This window comes from Xiphophorus hellerii, chromosome 3 (assembly GCF_003331165.1).
Source record: "Xiphophorus hellerii strain 12219 chromosome 3, Xiphophorus_hellerii-4.1, whole genome shotgun sequence".
Classification (NCBI taxonomy): Eukaryota; Metazoa; Chordata; class Actinopteri; order Cyprinodontiformes; family Poeciliidae; genus Xiphophorus; species Xiphophorus hellerii.
In genome coordinates, this window is record NC_045674.1 from 9,238,831 (window position 1) to 9,257,928 (window position 19,098).

At 38.2% G+C, this 19,098-nt stretch overlaps 1 protein-coding gene across 7 annotated transcripts in view; it reads right to left on the reverse strand.

The window, feature by feature from the left end:
* Window positions 1–1,051: 1,051 nt before the first annotated feature.
* map7d1a (MAP7 domain containing 1a) overlaps window positions 1,052–19,098 on the reverse strand; it is a 41,847-nt gene continuing 23,800 nt past the window's right edge. For 4 of the 7 annotated variants that reach the window (XM_032557952.1, XM_032557951.1, XM_032557957.1 and 1 more), the window contains 13 exons: window positions 17,785–17,889; window positions 16,818–16,940; window positions 15,659–15,804; window positions 14,833–14,963; window positions 13,963–14,201; window positions 12,536–12,815; window positions 11,401–11,581; window positions 10,775–10,879; window positions 6,436–6,486; window positions 6,292–6,352; window positions 4,401–4,482; window positions 3,900–4,126; window positions 1,052–1,877 (listed from right to left, as the gene is read on the reverse strand). In XM_032557952.1, the coding sequence (XP_032413843.1) occupies window positions 1,867–1,877; window positions 3,900–4,126; window positions 4,401–4,482; window positions 6,292–6,352; window positions 6,436–6,486; window positions 10,775–10,879; window positions 11,401–11,581; window positions 12,536–12,815; window positions 13,963–14,201; window positions 14,833–14,963; window positions 15,659–15,804; window positions 16,818–16,940; window positions 17,785–17,889 (1,742 nt within the window). In that variant the 3' untranslated portion in view covers window positions 1,052–1,866. The remainder of the gene's footprint in view (window positions 1,878–3,899; window positions 4,127–4,400; window positions 4,483–6,291; window positions 6,353–6,435; window positions 6,487–10,774; window positions 10,880–11,400; window positions 11,582–12,535; window positions 12,816–13,962; window positions 14,202–14,832; window positions 14,964–15,658; window positions 15,805–16,817; window positions 16,941–17,784; window positions 17,890–19,098) is intronic. The other 3 variants (XM_032557955.1, XM_032557954.1, XM_032557953.1) reach the window with 2 other exon arrangements.

The following is a 19,098-nucleotide window of genomic DNA, read 5'->3' on the forward strand; positions in this document are numbered from 1 at the left end:
TAGATGTAAACTACGTCTTCCAATAAAACCACCCGGTTACATCCGAATAAAGCTCAGACTTTCCAGGCCACCAACCCAGTTGAGATCGTTATTCATCAGACATCAATCTCCCTTATTTATAAACTATGTGGGGAAACTCCAGTTTTTCCGACACAAAAAATATCTACATGGGGAAAACGGCAAACTGCTTAATTTCATGCACTGTTTGAGATCTAGTCCTTAATTTGGGATAATTCATTATTTTGCAATTACAACTCTTAAAACTTATCTTAAGCTTTTAGTTTAAACTCAAATTAGTTTGGATCTTGGCTGTGACAGTAATGAGGCCAGTCTTACTCAAATGTTCTGGTCTCGGTTTTGGAAGGTGGTTTCCACACCTAAAACCTAAAATCTTACAAATATGGAAATGTTACGTTATAGTTTACAAAAGTAGAGAATAAGCCACAGAAGGTCATTCACAAACATAGTGGCTGTTCAGAGGGCTGCTTTGAATCATTAAGGAAAAGTTGAATGGGAGGAAAAAGCTTGACAGAAAAAGTTGCACAGTGGACTAGTAGAGTATTTCATTTCATTGTGGATGGCCTGAGTGGACTGTCTGCTTAACAGCTGACCAGTCAGCAGTCTTTTTAATGACAAGGTGATAACATAGGTGGAATATGTTATACCTACGTTTATCACTAAATAAAACATTCATGACTAAATGTTTTATCTAGTCATAAATTACTGAATCTTTTCAATAATATTGCCATTGGTTTTCCCTTTGTCCTCTCGGAATCAGGTTGGCATATTAAACTTCTGGGTTCCTTCGCGACATTTTTCAAATCTTAAGCTTAGCAGCTTTTTTTCCACATGGGCTTTATCATCTGGCTTCCTTCAATCCCCCGTCATATCCAAGTGGCTGGGGAGAGTGAAATCCAGGCTTCTCTGCTGCCTAAGCAGAAGATAAATGGATGGCGTTTAGGATCCCTTTTGGGTGCAGATGAGGGCTTATTTTATTTTTGTTGTAAGTTTAATAGGTAACCAGAAAAATAGCAGAAAAGAAAGATGAGACTCCAGAGTAGACTGCCTGTCTTTATTAAGACTTCGGATACTCCCACTGACCTTACAACACAGCAAAATCAGAGCGTTTACAGCTTTTCAAAAACACCTACAAGTTCAGTGAATCTCAATGCAATGAGAGAAAACTGTCATGCTTGAACAAGTGTGGGAGGACAAAAAACTACAGCAGGAGAAACTCCTTCTGTAGGAAAACAGCTTTGTTTTACAGCAACAGAGATGGATACTTCATTAGTACATCCAGGGTTTGCATACAATCATTCAAAGCTAGTAGACAGTGAGAAGCAGTTTCTTATCAGCTTGCGCTTGAAAATGTTTTTCTATTTAACTTTACAAAACTGTTACATGTAGCTTTATACAAACCAGGCTGCTGAACAGCTGGGTTTTGATGAGACTCCCTTTTGTAGAGCTTTAAAATCCTCTGTGGTTCCTCCTTCCTCTGACACAAAGTTCATGTACAGTATTCACAAAGACGTGGCCAGTCCTTTATATACTTCTTTCAGTTAAATATCTAGAGAACAAAACATTATTCTGTAAAATAATTAGTCAGCTGAAAGGATGATGCTGAGTGGTGAAGAGTCCTGAATCAGTGGCATGGAGATCTGATGCATCATGCGATGCTTCATCCTGTGTCATCTTTGTTCCCCTGATGGGTCATCATCTGTGGTAACCTTCATCTTCACAGAGGCATGTTTACGTTTGAGAGCTGGATGAAGATTTATGATTGGCACAGGTCACAGGGCTCGCTGTGCGAGCATTGGCAGGGTTCAGGACAAACTAAGGCGACGTGATCACTCCAACAGGAGGAAGTCACAGGACCTCTGGAAGAGAGGAGCAGAAGGAAAGGTTAAAAAATAAAAAGCTATTCGGTAAATACCAGGTGCATCTAAAAAATAGGATATCACGGGAAAGCTAGTTTCAGGTATTCGATTCATATGTGAAACTCATTAAGAATCAGCACATAGTGACATATTTCAAGTGTTTATGTCTTATATTTCAAGATTATAGAGTACAACTAAAAATCTAATACAGTTTATTTCAAAAGTAAGTAAAATAATTTTTTTACTTCAGAAAGGTTATGTTACAGTGTTGCTAAGGCCTGTCGGCTCCACTTGAGGACAGTTGTATCAAAGCATTTTTGTGGAAAGTTAAGTGGAAGGAAAATGCAGAAAAAAGTGGAGAATCATCACAGATAACCACGACTTCAAAAAGATTTTAAGGATTTTATCCAAGTTATTATGGTCTCTGGAGTAATTTTACAAGGAATCCAACATTTTTGCACTGACTTCAGCTGCAGCTCTCGGCTTGTGAATCTTCTCCTAACTCTTTAAAATAAACAGAAATAGGTGCTTGAGATATTCAACTCTACGCCTAGTGAATATGTTTCACTTTTTAACCTACTAAAATAAATGATTATTTTTTTGATGATATTTAAGTTCATTAAGATGCAACGTTTTAGCATCATATTACCAGAAAAGAGACTCCGATCGGTAGCCACTGTTCAGTGATACTCTGTTGGCATCACTGAACAGGGCAACGATGTGGTGCACAAACCTCTGACCCGTTGACAATACTAACTGCAAAAGGATGCTAACCATGCCGCAGGGGGCAGGTTCCCAATAAATCTTTACTGTCTTGTTTACAAGGATCAAATGAAAAGGCAGCAAGACTCCAAACACATTACAGAGAAAAGCAGCTAACATGTGAAACGCAGGACACATTGTTTTAGAGATATTTAAGACATGGGGTCAAGATCTGGTCAGATGTTAACCTTCACCTTAAGTTCAAGTCTGAATATAAACTCATGTAGCGTTACATTGTGACTTTAGATCAGCCTGGTGTATTAGTCCTGCTAAGACAGTCATCTCACATATCCAGATTTACGAGTGAAGACGAGAAGCCAAATATGTTTAGGTTTTATGACTGAGTTAACAGAAAGAGATATGCGGGACTGAGAATGAGAGAAAGGGAACTGATCGAGATGGTACCAAAGAAAGTCATGATCCATTTTCCTGGCTAACCAATTATGATTTCTGGCTTGTACTTTGGTAACAGGTGAGAGTTAAAATCCAGCAGATATATGGGGGGGAAGGCTGCTGACATTGCTCCTGGGAGGGAAACGAGTGCAGCATTGCACGGTGCTTAATTGCTGCGGAGTCGTGTTTCTAACCCCCGGTGGCACAGCACTTGTGGATTGGGGCTCCTCGTCGCCTCTGGAATTCCTCTCTGGGCCCCGGTCCGAGTCAGTCGAGCTGGTGAATAAAAGCTGTCAACAGGATAAAGATACCCCCGCTTCTCTTCGACTTTTCCTTCAGCACTGCTTCCATATCCCATCTCCACCTTTTTTTAGTGTAAGTGAACTCTTCGTGCCGCACCTTCCTTTTCTCGGGGGGCTTCTCGCTTTCACTGTGGTGATGAACTGCATGTTTGATTGAGAGCAGCTTCACTGCAGGGACAGTTCACCCATATTTAAAGACAAAGCGTGCTTTGTCTACTTCAAATACACATCAGCCAAGCTGCAATGGGTTTTCTAGAACAATTGAATTCTACGTTACACAAAATATCCTGTAGAAAGAGTGAGCTAGTTCTACTGAATCCTGCTTTTAGGGGCCAAATATTTATATATTGGAGACTGCTTCCACTGATGAGCAGTGAAGGAGCTGCTGTTCCACATCATCACACTGCCTCCACCGTGCTCAACTCGCAAGTTGATTTCCCTTTCCAAAGTGGCACCAATTGAGAAAAAATATCCAGGCTTTAAAACTACATCACCTGTTCATTTTTGCATACTTTTGTTTCCAGTTTTTGTCTGTGTGTCATAAAACGTTTTCCAAACTGTGTACCTGCAACGTGCTGGTACACAGGGCCTGCTTTCTTCATGAAAGACTCCTCGCTTTCGAAAGCGAGGATGGGCTCAGCAGACGTGCCGGTCTCGGAGTTGTCCCGGGCTCCATTGGACGTGTTGTCCTGGTTTGTGAGGTGGATGAAGTCTTCGAAGTGGCCAGCGTCTCCTTTAGAGGACAGACCGTTTTCATGCCTCACCGGTTGGAGCCCATTAACCACTGAGAGGCTACAGAGAGGGAAACATGGAGAACAGCTCGGTTGGCCAACATGACTCAGATCAGAGTGAGTCATTTTGCCATTGCTGAAGAAAATGAGGAAATCAGTTCATTCTTCAACTATTAACACTGTTTACTGACAGCCTGATCCTTATGGCTTTCTGCTTACCAATAAAACCAACAAATTTCCTGCAAGTAAATTTTGGTAGTAATGTTCCACCTTTGTTTCCTGGCAAGCTTTTCTCCGCTCGTGGTGCTTTGCGAGCAAAAAGAATTGAGCCTTACCTTTCTTTGAAGTTACTCTGTCCATTCTCTGCCTTGTTGTTGGGCAGACTCTCCTCCAGTTTCGCCTGATTGTCAGCAGATACTAAAGTGACACAAAGTAAACAGTAGAGCTTACAGCTGACCCACATTTTCTACCAAAGTTCAACATAAAACATCAGATTTTAGGTTCATTTCAAGCTTTGCTGTTATTTTGGTTCCTGCTGCTTCTTTTACACAATGTTCTTCTGAGACTGTGCACATGTTACAGAAGCAAAATGACAAAAATGGTTTAATAACTGGCAGTAAAAATTTTACAAATGATTTTATAGTGCATCATAAATTTCCACTATAAAGATACATCTACGCAAGTTGAAATATACATTTCAAGTGTTTATTTCCAGTAATTTAAATGACTATGGCTAACAGTTTATAAAAAAGGACAATTTGGGTTTCATAAAATCATATTAATATATCAGGTAAGTAAAGAATCAGCCTGTGGTTCTGCTGAAGCGTTTAGGAAGTCCAGGATGCTTTAGCAGCCGTCACCATTTCTACATTAGGTCCAGTATTAAAGCCTGTACACCAGCCTGATCCCACACCTGGTAAAGCTTTTTCCTACCGCATTTTTTTCTTCTGCTAAACTTTCCATTAATATGCTTCGTTGGAGCACTGAGCAGTCATGTTTTTAGTCACGACCTTTTATAGCAGTCTATTGGATAACTATAGAATGAGCTGTCTTACAAATGATTGTGTGTAGGCCACAACATTACATTTTTGTTTTTAAAATCTTTTTTATTAGTCTATTGTAATATTTTGATTAATTGAAAAACAGAAGTTGCTTTTTTTTCCTATCAGCATCAAAATTAATTGAATATCTTGAAATAATAACATGAATGTAATATGTTGATATGAACTAAAATGTTTTAATTTCTGAACTATACTCAATGGTATTCTAATTTACTTTAATTGTAAAACTTCAGAACAAATACCATTGTAGACATAAGTAAATAATGAAAGGTTTAATTTTGTTCAGGCATCTTTCGTAAGGACTCGGGGACCCCCCAATCTGAGCTTCTTAAGCATTTGGTTGTGGCTAACACAAAGCACCAGCCGACCCTGATTAAAGCGGATCCCTGCTTGCCAGACCTCCAACCACATCAGTTCCTGGCTAACGATTTCCTCATTCAAACAAGACTGGAACCAGCAGCCTTTCTCTGAGAAGTCACCGCATCCAACTCGATTGTTACATAACAGAAGCAGCTGATAATACTTTCAGATAACATTTATCAAGAACACATTTTTTCCCCCTTAGATCCAGGTTGACACAAAAGTGTCATGTATCAAAAATAGGTGTAAAACTGCAGCAGGCTGTTGCCATTAGCCCACTCTTACTCCCATCCCTCAGGCTAAGGGATTCAACAAGCAGTGAGCACACATGGGTCCCATTGTGCCGCGTAAAACAAGCCTGACTGCAGCTGCACAGGATATGAGGCAGAGATATAATCTAAAAACCCTTTAATACGACAAGCTTCACGGTGAATCCGACTCAGATGGGAGTACATACTGAAGATGCAGCAGATATTTGTGCTTTTGTTTAGTGCCGCACAAAGAGAAAAGGAACATTTGTTCAAAGGTACTGCTTAATAAAAAATATAATTAAATCAGTTAACTTGCAACGAGATGAGTAAGAGAACTTTTTATTACAGTTTATTAATTAAGGTCGTAAACATCTTTTAGTGGACTCTGAAAACCATCCCAAAGACTTCACTAAAATTTAAGTCTTTGTCTTAATGTTACGTCCAAAATGATAATTTTCAGCAAATTAAAGGTTGAAGGGGAAACAATGTTTTATTTTAATTGATTAAAGACCATCTTTAAAAGTCAGAGGAATCCAATTCAATGTTCTGCTTACCTTTGCTGGTCTCTCCCTGCAAGTCATTGGAGAAAGCGACTGTAGCGGATTTAGTTTCTTTCTGCAAAGGAGGAACTTGCTCACTTACTGAACAGTAAGGGTTTTGCTTCTTGTTTTAGTAAAAAAGTAAAAGTTTACATCTACCTTTTCACCCCCATCAGTCTTGCGTGTCCTCTTCATGATCTCTTCCAGACGCTGACAAAAAAACAAAACAAAAACAGAAGTAATAAAGTCAGGGAAAAAATTTATTTTGATCAATTTTTTTAATTTGCAGAATATTCTTTACTTTAACATTTTGTAATGCATTGCTGTATTTTATAGCAATGCATAACAGTATAGAAATAGTTGTCCTTGAATAGTTGGGATACCAGTTTCAGTTCTATGAATAGTCTGATGTAGGCAAGTGTCAGTTAATAATCAACACTGGCATAGATTTCCTGTCATTCTGATAAGATGGCTAAGTGATAAGTTTAGTGTTTTTCTGGCTGGCCAACTGGTTGAAACATTTCCTTAGCTTAAAAAAACAAAACGGCAAATTCAACTGTTTGGGAGTAAGTCTGGTAGTGAAACTCTCAGACAATCATGGCATGGAAACAAAGAGTGCCACCCATCACTGTTTTTACAGTGAAACTGTTTCCACAGCAGGTCGTCTGATGGAGTAGACTGACTATTAAACCAGCTAACATCAGCTTATTTTTATGCCACTCTCTGTAGCAACTGATAAAAAATTATATAGTGCCATTTTAAACGTAATAAGACCAAAAATTGCTTTAACTTGTCAAATAGTAATAAAGTTTTTGAACATTATAAAAAATATCACAAGTACATGACCACTGTTCTCTCTGAACAGTACCACAATTCTCCAATATTACAAATTCAGAAATTGTGCAACAAATAATAAAAATGACAAATTTGCCATTCATTATAACAGGAAACTGAACTAACAGCTTCTTTCCCAAAGCAGTCCTAAATATGATTTGTTTAGCTACAGTGACTACATTGTTAAAAAATTATTTTGAATGCTGGTTATGCTTGTTTGACATTTAAAATGTCAAAAATGATTACAGTATTGGCTGCTACACTCTGAATAGAAGAATGACAAAATGGTACAAAAACAGATTGAAAGCTACTAAACTTTGTGTTTATTTTGCATTTATGCTTATGCATCAAAGTAACATTTTTTTATGGATAATTTTAGAACAGTCAACATGATGTTGCTTCAGCAAGAGCAAAACAAGAATAATTGTTGCTTTTCTGTTTTAAAGAACATATAAAACTGGCTGCTACACTCTGACCAGAAGAATGACAGCATGATACAAAACTGCTTAAAATCTAGTAAACTTTGTGTGTTCTACATTTATAGAGAGGCAAAAAGTAACATTTATAGCTAATTTTAAAATAGTCAATATGATGTTATTTCAGCAGCAGCAACACATGAGTAATTTTGCTTTTCAGCTTTAAAGAAAGCCTGGCTGCTACACTCTGAACAGAATGACAGCATGATACAAAAACAGCCTGAAAGCTAGTAAACTGTGTGATCTACAATTATAGTTATTCACCAAAGTAACATTTTCTATGTCTAATTTTATAACAGTCAAAGTAATGTTACTTCAGTGGAGGCAAAATTGTTGCTTTTCTTGCTTAAAAAAAGAAATTACCGTTATGCATTTTTGTTTCAGGGTTTTGTGTAACTACCCAGAGTCTGATGATGGTTACTACTTTAGTTTCTAGTACTTGGTTGGAAACTTGACAGGAATAGTCTGCAAAACTCAGCCAATCAGAGCTTCGGACTGTTTAATTTACAATTTCAGTCTCATGTTTCATTTTCTATTTATTCTTTCTATGTCATAATATTTCTCTATTTTTGTAACTTTAATACTAAACTAGTTATTAGTAAGACAACTTATAATAGATTGTCCTATTGTCGACACTCGGTTTTGAGTGATGATGAAGTGTAACTTGTGTAATTAGCAAAAAATAAAACACTCGGTTTTGAGTGATGATGAAGTGTAACTTGTGTAATTAGCAAAAAATAAAACAGGTACTGGTTGAATTTTGCACAGCTGAGCAGTGAGGTGATGGTGTGGCTGTGCTTTAATAAAAATTAACCCCGTCTGCTTTTCACATATATATGCACTGAAGTTAGACACAAGATCTGACCTTCCTCTGACGCAGTTACACCATAACTGCAGCTGCCGCTCATAAACGAGAGGCATTTTTAAGATCCGGGATTATTTCACACACATCTCAGACACTCATAGCTTTGGTATCTAGTTTAGCTGCAAAACGTGCTTCCACACTGTAGATTTCTGTTGTCCCAGTAAGCTGCTGATGCTGCTGTAACCCCCAGGGCTCTTCAAGCCACCTGTGTGCTTTATGAAGCCGGTCTAAACGGAGCGTCTTTGTTGTGGAGGACGAGATGTTCCTGTGGGCTCATTCCTGCTGATTTAGTGACCCCTGGCAGTACTACTTCTGCTGGGAAGAGGCAGCATGCTTACAAAGCTCTTTTGAGATAATGGAGGAGGAACTATTAAGACCAAACAAAACGAGTCGGATAAAAAAAAAAAAAACACACATTCTTGCTTTCAATGAAAATATTAAGATACGTTCATGTAAGGCATGACATTTTGCTTTGCAAAAGCATGGATACATTTCAAGTTTCACCACATTTTTCACATCACAATCAGATTTTTTCAATGAATTTAAGAACTTCAAAATTTTTTAAAACATAAAAACAAGATCAGATTTCTGTTTCTTGAAGACGTTTACTGTTCTCATCCAAAGGGTTTCTCCAGGTTCGAACATGGATGGGATATGTCACGCTTCTATAGTTATATCACAGATGTGGACATTAAGGTCACTTGTTTGATCCTTTATTCTATTCAATGTTTAGGGCAATGAGCAGTGTTGGTTCTTATCCACACAAATCTGACCTTTTGTCGTCTCACTGGGACTAAAATTATGTTTTTCTTTGACCAGAGAGCCATATAACTGTTGGTCTTTTCATTGTTTTATTTTTTTATTGCCCTTATTGTGGTCTGAACAGTGTGTTTATTTTTATTTATCCTCATGTTTTGTATACTTACATGTTGGATTTAATATTACTGTATGTTTTGGGGACTAGAGGTGGAAATCAGCATTTGTAGCTATAACCTAATACAGTACATCTCTCCTTCAGTGGTTGATGTATGTTGTACATTGTCCCATTTTAAATAAATTTGAGTTATTTCACATGTTGGATGTGCTGCCTATATGACATGTTGAAAGCTATAAGAAAAATTCTTATACCTTTTTCTCTAAAATGGCTCCTCTTTTGACACTCTTCCATAAAAGCAACATTATTAAAGTGCATCACTAATAGTCGGCATGTCAACACATTCTCCTTCCTTAGTTATAGATCTCTGCAGCTTTTCAAAACCACCATGGGGCTCATGGTTGTTTTAATTAATGGTTTCCTTTGCCAGCTTTTCAATTCTGGCAAATACCCATCTACATAGGTTTGAAGTTGTGCCATATCTTCTAAATTTTTAAGTTTAAATGAAAAGGGTCCAATAAAATCTTTAAAGCTGGAAACACACTCTTCTATATTTATGACCATTCTGGTGTGTTCCTTTGTTCTTCAAGAGGCTGTTTGATCACTTATGTTCACTAAAATCCTGTTGGATCAGAAGTGGGGTTGTATTGCACACAGGTGGGCTCTGTAAAGTAAATTGGTGCTTTCTGAAAGGCAGTTTGCCGCACTGGGGTTGAATAAAAATGCACGCCATGCTTTTTTAGATTTGTGAACAGGTTTGATCACATCTTTCACTTCATAATTTATACCCATATTTTCCTTTAAGCTGTTTCGTACTGCAGCAGAAACAAACAAACAAAAACCAAAACAAAAAACACTGTTAAAAGAGAAAGTCAAGAACAAATTTGTGGTTGTTCTCCCCAAGCGCTTCACTTTAGTTACCATTCTGTCCTCCCTCTGGTCTTATGGCTGACCCAGGGCTGCTGAGCATGAACATAAAGGTCACAGATGTATCATTATACATGTGCAAAGATCTTCACAAATCCACTCAGATAAGATTGGGGCAGCTAGCCTGCCAATATTAGGACTTATATATAGACACGCACTCTAAAACACAGAGACACTCCAAGGCCTATTAAATCATGGCATGCAGACAGCCCCTCCAGGATAAGCCAAAAACATCATTCGTATTGGTTTCAGGGACTCGGCTTTCCAGCCTGATTTTTGTTGTGTCAGAGGCCAGGCCTCAGAGCGAACATAACCCAGAATATAACTGCACCACTCATGGGGGAGTGAAGGAGATTTTGCATTAACTAATTTGTTTCTTAACTTGTAGTATTTTTTGTTTCAATGAACAATGTATTTGGATGCATGCTTCCCTTTAAAGTCATAATGGTGAAAATCTTGTTTGAACTCAAGTTACAATCTAGTGGAGAGAACAGCGGTGGGAGAGCAGATGTACAGTCCTACCTTTTTCCTCTCCAGTCTCTCCTGCTCCTCCTTCTGGAAGTGTTTCTCCCTTTCGAGACGCTGCTTCTCCGCCTCCTCCCGAGCTCTCGCCTCAGCCTCTTCTTTCTGAAACACAAACACATGGAAATCCAACCACAACTTCTTTGCAGGCAAATGAAGGGGGGGAAAAACACTGCAGCCAAAAAAACATGGCTTTTTTTTTTTTTTTCTCTTAACGTAACAAGGGTGTGGTTGTTCCCCACTGTTACTGTTTACAACCACAAACGGGATATTTTCCTGTACAAAAAAAAGATCCTTTTTGGACTTTTCCTGTCCTCATGAGGACAATACAGTCAAAAAAAAAAAAAAAAAAAAGAAAGAAGTCATCAAAACAATGGGCTCTGTGTTTGAATGCTGGATCATGTTTGACCACAAAAACATATTTGGGAATGACCACAAGAGGGCAGCAAAGTGTTACCGCTCATGACACCACAGTAGAATCATGTTATGTGTCTACAAAATATAAAATTAATTGAGAAGTGCATTTTCTGGCTGATTTCAGTTTGTTCCTAGCTGAGCACACTTCCTCTCTAGTTTCATCCACACAAACTCCAGCTGTGTTGTTCTAACCAGTTTATCCAAATGACCTGTTTCTGTAAGCGCAGGTTCTCCTCCTGCTCAGCCTTGGCTTTCTCCTCAGCCTCCTTCTCCTCCTGCAGCCTCTTCTCCTCGTCCCTCCTCTGCTGCTCCTCGGCCATGGCTCTCGCCTCCTCTTCTCTGCGCTGTCTCTCCTCGGCCTCTCTTGCTATTCGCTCCTCTCTCAGGATCCTAGATCATACGAGGACAAAACAGGACTTAATATTACATCAGGACTTTCCCTCTTAAATGTGTTTGATCACAACTCTGATCCACATGGAAGCTTTAAATCAGTTTCAGAGATACAAATTTGGAATTTTGTCTGAATAAGTAAAATTACCTTAGATCTGTAATTTGACAGGGCTGTCCCAACACAAATACATTTTAAACTAAATTATGTTGTAGTCCTTTCTGTTCCTGCTGAAATAAAAACATCCCCACATCCCGGTGCTGCCACTACCATGTGTCACTGCGAGGACGGTGTGTTCAGAGTGATATGAAGGGTTTCTGGTTTATTAGTCTTGCATATGAACCAAAAAGTTATATTTTTATGCCTTATCTGATTAGTGCAAATTCTACTTTATATTGCATATGGCAAATAGAAAACAGGACATCTTATCTTATTGTTTCAACATTGTCTTTTTCACAGTCTTTTCTAAAAGGTCACACTTGGGGAGTATATGGCTAATATACTGTATATATGGCTTGTGACGTGGGAAAAAAGTCTTGTTATAAGGGAAATAATCTGCCAGTGGAACCGATACTTTTAAATCAACATTTAGGAAATTGTGACTTAAAACAAGCTCATATTTGTTGCTGAAAAGTTACTTGTAAGTTAGTTGTGTGCTATTTCAAGTGTACTAAGATATTTGCACTAAAAATTAGACCAAGAATACTTGGTAAGATTTTGTGCTTCTGCAGGGTTATACTGACATTAAATACCGCATAGGTGGAATGTGTTAACTAATTATGTGTATTCTAAAGGCAATTTGGTTGCAGTGCATTTTAAAGTACATATTTGACAGATATATCAAATCCATAAAAAAACAAAAAACAAACAAAAAAAAAAGTAAAGGCTTACTACTATTCTATAAATCAAACCAAGAGCTTTCCATTTGCACATCTACTCTCCCCAGACCGACTGACCTTTCTTTCTCCTCTTGTTCGCGCCGCTCTTGCTCCTCCCTCTCTCTCTGCTCCCGGGCCTGGCGGCGTTTTTCTGCCAGGATGCGGGCTGCCTCCTCAGGGTCGTTGGTGCCGGCCATGGGCTTGGCTGACGGAGAAGGTGAAGGCGACACAGCGCGAGCAGAGGGGGTCGAAGCCGCTGGCTCGAGCTGGGAAGGAGTGGGAGAGGGACTGGGGATGCTTGGAGTTTGAGGCGTGGAAGCAGCAGAAGAAACTGTGATGGCAGGAGCCACAGGAGAACCTGAAACACAAGTATTTTAAAACGAGAACCATCAGGTTTAATTGTGTAATATTTGTATATTTTCCGCTACTTTTTCTTCAAAAACAAAAAAAATTCTAGCATAAAAATGGACTAAATGGCCAAGTTAATCAGCACAGTCTGTCTGTACTTAGTGCGGTTCAGACATGACAGATGGTTGTTGATACTTATTGCTTATTAAAAACATTACACAGATGTTTTACATTTATTCTATTGTTCTTTCGAGATATAGACACAGAGCGAGGCACAAGAGAAGAGAGTTTAAGGCAATTATTTAAATAAATGTGTTAATGTGTGCATTAACACATTAAACGTGATAATGGAGATTTTTTCTGTACTTATCCATGTCTGAAATGCTAAATTAAAATGCTGGTGGGATGCCATTCCCAGATCCAAATACTTTCTTCTGAGAAAACTATCCAGCAACATCACTATCAGCTGATAAAACTAGCTTAGTGGACATACCATAGGAATGTTACTGGTGAATTATACTAAGATGTAGCTAAGCTGGACAAAAAGTCTTTAAAGTAGAACATTTCTTCCTCTCAATACACATAATGTCATTAAGAGGTTAATTTATTTCAGTCATTCGGTTTAAAAAGTGAAACTTATTGAGCATATAAAAGCATGGGGAAGATAACTGACTTCACATTAAAGAGTCTTTTTAAAGACAAGCGGATACAGAATACATGGTTATTGTTAAAGAAGAGCTCTCAAGTCTACAAATGAAAAGTTGAGTGGAAGGGAAAAGTTTGGCAGAAAAGATGCACAAGTGACATGTACAAGTCTTTACAGGAATGTGAAGCCAAGTCCTTTCTAGAGCTTAGTGGAGATTTACAAGGTATGCATTGTGGCTTGACACAACTATATTGAGTTACTGAAATGTAAGTACTTTTTGATTATTTTATTTATTGAGATGCACCGGTACTGCAATAATATAGTCTGAAACATTTCACTCCAGTTTACACTTCAATCTGAAGAAAAATCTAATCCATTTGTATCCATGTTTGTGTCTACTTCCATGTATAACTCCCAATAAACATTTAATTCATATAAGCTCCCGTTAGAGAAGCACATACTGAAACACAAACTTAAGAAATGCAGCATTTCTCCAGCTTTAGTTACTCACTCCTCCGTCTCTCTGGAGTGGTGGGCCTGCGGGGCTCCTTCACTCTCTCCAGTGGAGCAGGGGAAGCGGTCCGGTGATCTATCCGAGCCGGGGTGCTGGCTCGTTTCGGCCGGGCTTTAGGAGTGGCTGGGGTGCCACGGGTTGATGGGGGCTTTGGGGTGGCAGCAGGGCTTGGAGAGGCATTTCTGCCCTTGGGTGTGGCTGGGGATGCTGGTCGCTGTCTAGATAAAGGACTTGGACTGGAAGAAAGAGACGAGAGAGCAGGAAAATATGAAACATGAAGGAAATTATTGCAACACAGAAAACTAAAAACACAAGATAGCTTGTTTAGATAAAAATTATTCTGAATAATTGCAGTCTCACTGCAAAATAAACAGGCATTGCCCCACAAACACTTGGCAGTGAACCATTCCTGTCCTTAAAATGTTTTCCCCCTTCAAGCCTGTGCGCAAGGAATTTGATTTATTTTCCCCTTTCACTCCATCCATCTGTAATAGAAGTGACTTATTGTGTGGTCTGGGAAATAGGGAGGAATCTCTGAATGTCCCTCAACATGCGACTCCATCAGTTATGAAAGCAGGTTAATGAAAGGTCAGACCAGCACAGACACAAAAACTCAGTCAGTAAGCAGAAGCAAGCCGGAGGGCATCATGGTTCAATTATTCTAGAGTACAGCATCATTGAATGTTTCTTTACAGGTTTTAAAAGAGCAGATTACTGTACCAGCTCAGAAAGCTTATTGGTTTTTGGTCTCACTCTGGCAGCCAGGTAAAGTTTAAACAGAACAATTTTTTTGTATGAAGAAATGTTCTATTTTAACAGTCATAACCACCGATTTTAAGCTGAGAATATTACAAATACATCACATACCTTGGATCAGGTCGGTGTCTCATGCTGGGCAGGGATTGCCTCTTCTTCAGGACCTTCTCTTTACTGATGGCCTTTTTCTCCTTCTCATTCTCCCGTTCTTTGTCTCTTTTTTCCTTCTTGTTTTTATCCATCTGAAATAAAGAGATTTTTAATCAAAATTAGCATTCATTTTGCTTAAAAAGTTTTTGTATTATGGAAATAAAGCTGAAAAGTTTAGAAAAAACAGTTTGCAGATCAGGATACATTTTAATTCAAAGTGTGTTAAAAATCCCAAATACTGGATCTAAGCCACGATCTATGCTTTTCCAGCTACATTCATCAGCCCCCCTGACTAAACTCGACTCCAGATACTCAGCACTTGTCAATTTTCTGGGATTTCATGTCAGCTGCAACTCTAAAAACAAACATGAGACTGTTTGTATAGCTAATTAAAGAAAAATCTAAACCCTTTTTAAGATTCACAACATGCAAAATGTTAATCACAGGAAACCAGATGCTGTATTGTCTGCTGGAAAAAAACAAACTGTCACGACACCTGGTCTTTGTTCTCAAAAATCCTCTCAACAGCTGCTCATAAAGAACTGAGGCACCTCTAGAGGAGTTGAAACACTACTCATGTAATTTTTGAAGTTCAAAGCAATAGGAAACCATTTTATGTTTTATCAGCACTTGGTTAACTGAATCCCATCAAAGCAGATGATGAAGATGCTCGATTTAGCAAAGCACTTCAGTAACAAAATCCTGACAAAGAGTTCTTGGTAGTTTCAATTTCACCTATTATTTATTTATCAGGTCTAGTAAAATGTATCTACTGCTTTTAACTTACAGGTGTGGAGCTTCGTCTGTGCTGCCGCTGGGTGATGTCCGGTGTGCTAGATGTCACCCTCCAGCGGTCAGAGCAGCGGTGGTGTGGCTGGTGGGCGCACAGGGTTAGGGGGCTGGCTGAGGCCGAACGAGGGCACAGAGAAGAGTCTATGGATGAGAGTTAACCCTCCTGTTATGTTCCGGGTCAAATTGACCCGTTTTAAAATTTACAAATTAAAAAAAAAAAATAGAAGCATTGTTTTTTGCATGAAACGTTTTCTATTTGTCTTAATAGGTGCACTCTAGACATAAGTTGAAAATTTATTCATGTTACACATTTGTACCAAACCCTAGGTCTACTTTTTACATCGATACTGTTCGGGTCAATTTGACCCGGCAGTCAGGTTAAAGTGCAAAAAAAGATTTTAAAATGTCCAATTCTATATGTTTCCTTGCAGTTATGAACCATATTTCACCACACACACACCCACACGCAAACACACGCAACCACACACACACAAGCCCACTTTCTCACTATTCTCTTTACTTCACTAGGAAACTGCGAGAAAGCAGGTGTTCACACAACCTTTGACGGGAATCTTTTCTGTTCCTGTGGACAAACTCCACCCACTCTGAGTGACACTCAGCAGAAGTGGATGAAAACATAAATACTCTCTGCATGACTCATTTATCTTGATTTTAATCAGCGGGTCAATTTGACCCAGAACAGTATGTGTGTCTCAAGTTCAATTATAAAGATCACCCTTTGGTAAAAAAAAAAAAAGTATAATATAAAATAATTTACCAAAGGTCAACTTCAAGGAAATTATTGTTTTTTTGTGTCTAGGTTTTTTTCAGTGGACATTAAAAATCTAAATTCCATTTTTTATGTCCAAATGAGTAAATGAGCAGGTTGTCGTCATTGATCCTTAATTTCTGAGAAATAATAAAACATCATTGCACAAATATTGATTGAAATGGTTAGTATTGGAGTTAATAATCAGATACAAAAATGTTTTGGAGGAATTTTTTGGTTTCTGACACTATTGCATGATTAAACACTCCCTGGGTCAAATTGACCCACGAACATTTTTGCTGTACCCTAGAAACGAACATAACAGGAGGGTTAAGAGATTTATGAATTTATAAAAATTCATGTGCTCTAATGAAGCCCAACTTACGTCCATCTTTTCCATTACTCAGGACACTAGCAGCACTGCGGCTGCGAGCGAGGAACGACAGGGTGGGCGTCATCAGTCGGTCAACTATACTGCTCTCCCATGGAGTCAGTGCAAGGCTGCGAGCTGCAAGAAAAACAAAATATAAAGTTTGGTTCAAAATGAGCCTCAGATCCACATCTTTCCTTAACCCAACACAACAGAGATCCAAAGAAAGTATTCCCACAATTATGAAATAAAGGATTCTGCAGGAAAATACTTTAAAAGACATATTATGCAATCAATCAGTGTAATTACTTTTTCGTTTGAAAGGTATTGTGTTTGTTATTGATCAGTCTTTGTTGGGGTAAAATGGAAAGACAGGATTTTTTTGCATGAACACTGAAGAGCAATAATTCTGAGAAGACAAACAATAAAAAAAAATTACTGGAACATTTTGCTTCTAATGTTTCTCCACCTTTGCATCACTTCTTAAACCTCAGCAGACCTTTAAAACATCAATAAAAAGAATTTTCCTTTTAATTCCACAAATTTGATGTCATTAGTAAATTACATGATTGAAGATGTCCCTCATCCAGTGAATTATGATCAGAAGGAACATAAAAGAACCAATAAGGACAGTGCAAAACCCACCTGTAATGTAATGATCATCACCAGACAATGAAAGAACCAAAAGAACAGTAAAAAAAATCCCATAAAACATATAAGCATGCAGAACAATTTAAAGAAAAAAAACCCAAGTCTGCGGTTTCAAAAAACAAAAATAATAATTGGGGTTTTGAAGGATGGAAATGAGTCAACTGTCAACCACCAGGGTGAGGAGAGGTGCTGAAATCAGACAGTGAAAGGGAGCAACTGCGAGGGAGAAAAAAAAAAAAAAGGACAACGATGGAAGGACTCGTGGGTGTCGCCAGTGGCTGAATGATGGAGAGGTTTAAACAGGCGCAGGCCGTTCCAGATGTAGCCTTACTTCTGCTGGGGGAGTTCCAGAGTGTGGCCGAGGACTTGGAGAGTCGCTTGTTTATAACAGAGTCCACATGTTTGGGCAGGTTGACCGCAGAGACAGAGCATCTGCCTAAGAAGCCAAGAGAGCGCCACACAGATGTTCACAAAGGTCACATAGTTGAGAGGAACAGACGGGAGCAGCTGAGGCGTCATGAGTTATGCTAGGACACATCGACTCTTTGAAGGAGCAGCTGCATTAGTTTTGTTGTAGTCATTTCTTCTTTATTCAAACAAGTAAAGGTCACTGAGACACAAAGTCCCATTTTCAAGAGGAACCTGTTTTAAATACATGAACAACAATGTTAAATAGCACAATTTGTACAACACACTCACTCAGTTGTTCAACAGAAAAAGACAGTAGCAACAAAATATTAACAGCATTTCACTAGTATTTTATTAATCAGCAGTTTGTCCCAAATTAATGGATCATTGTTAAAAAATAAAAATAAAAAATATGTACACTGAAGGAACACTGAATGTAATAAAAGAATCGGTAAATGTAATAATTTACTAATTTGTAAATTAGTTAATGCATATGGAATCTGAGAAACAGCCTTTGAAAGAGAATGTCTATGGACACTAGACAGAGCAGGTTTCAAGCAGGATTAGGTGGTTAATAAATCAGTGAGGTGAACAGAAGGACAGATTAGCTGCAAGAAGCTATTTTAAAAAGGAAACTTTTCTTTGTCAGCCATTCCTTCAGGCAGCTCTTTCTCCGTTTTAACCTTTTGAGCTTTCAATCTCTTACAGTCATGAAGTATGCTAGATTTGGAAATGTTGGCAGAGTTTTGGAAATCTCACAGGAAAAGGTTTATAATCTTAAAAAAAAAAAAAAAAAAAAAAACACAGATTGCTTTTTAGATTTACTAATGCTAATGAGTCCAATATATTTTTTTCTGTTTTAATAGCAAAACAATATGAAAGTAGCAAAAATTATAACTTTTACTTTACTCAAAAGTGAGCAAAAAGGTAATATTCCTTGACAATTTAATTTTATGAAAACATTTTACCATTTTTGGCAAAAAAAACTGCTTACAGTACTTTTCAAAAATAGTGACATGTTCCTCCTTCAAGGTTTCTATTTATGAAATTATCAATGCTACACTTAGGTCCCCATAAAAATATGTTTAAAAAGTTTTAAAAGTTTTGTGCGTTATAGATTAAATCAGTATTTGTTTTGTCAAAATGCTGCATGTGGATAAGGATGCAGATCACAGCCCTGGAAAGCAGTAACACGAGGAAACACCATCATCACTCAGAATCTGTAGGCAGTCTAAAT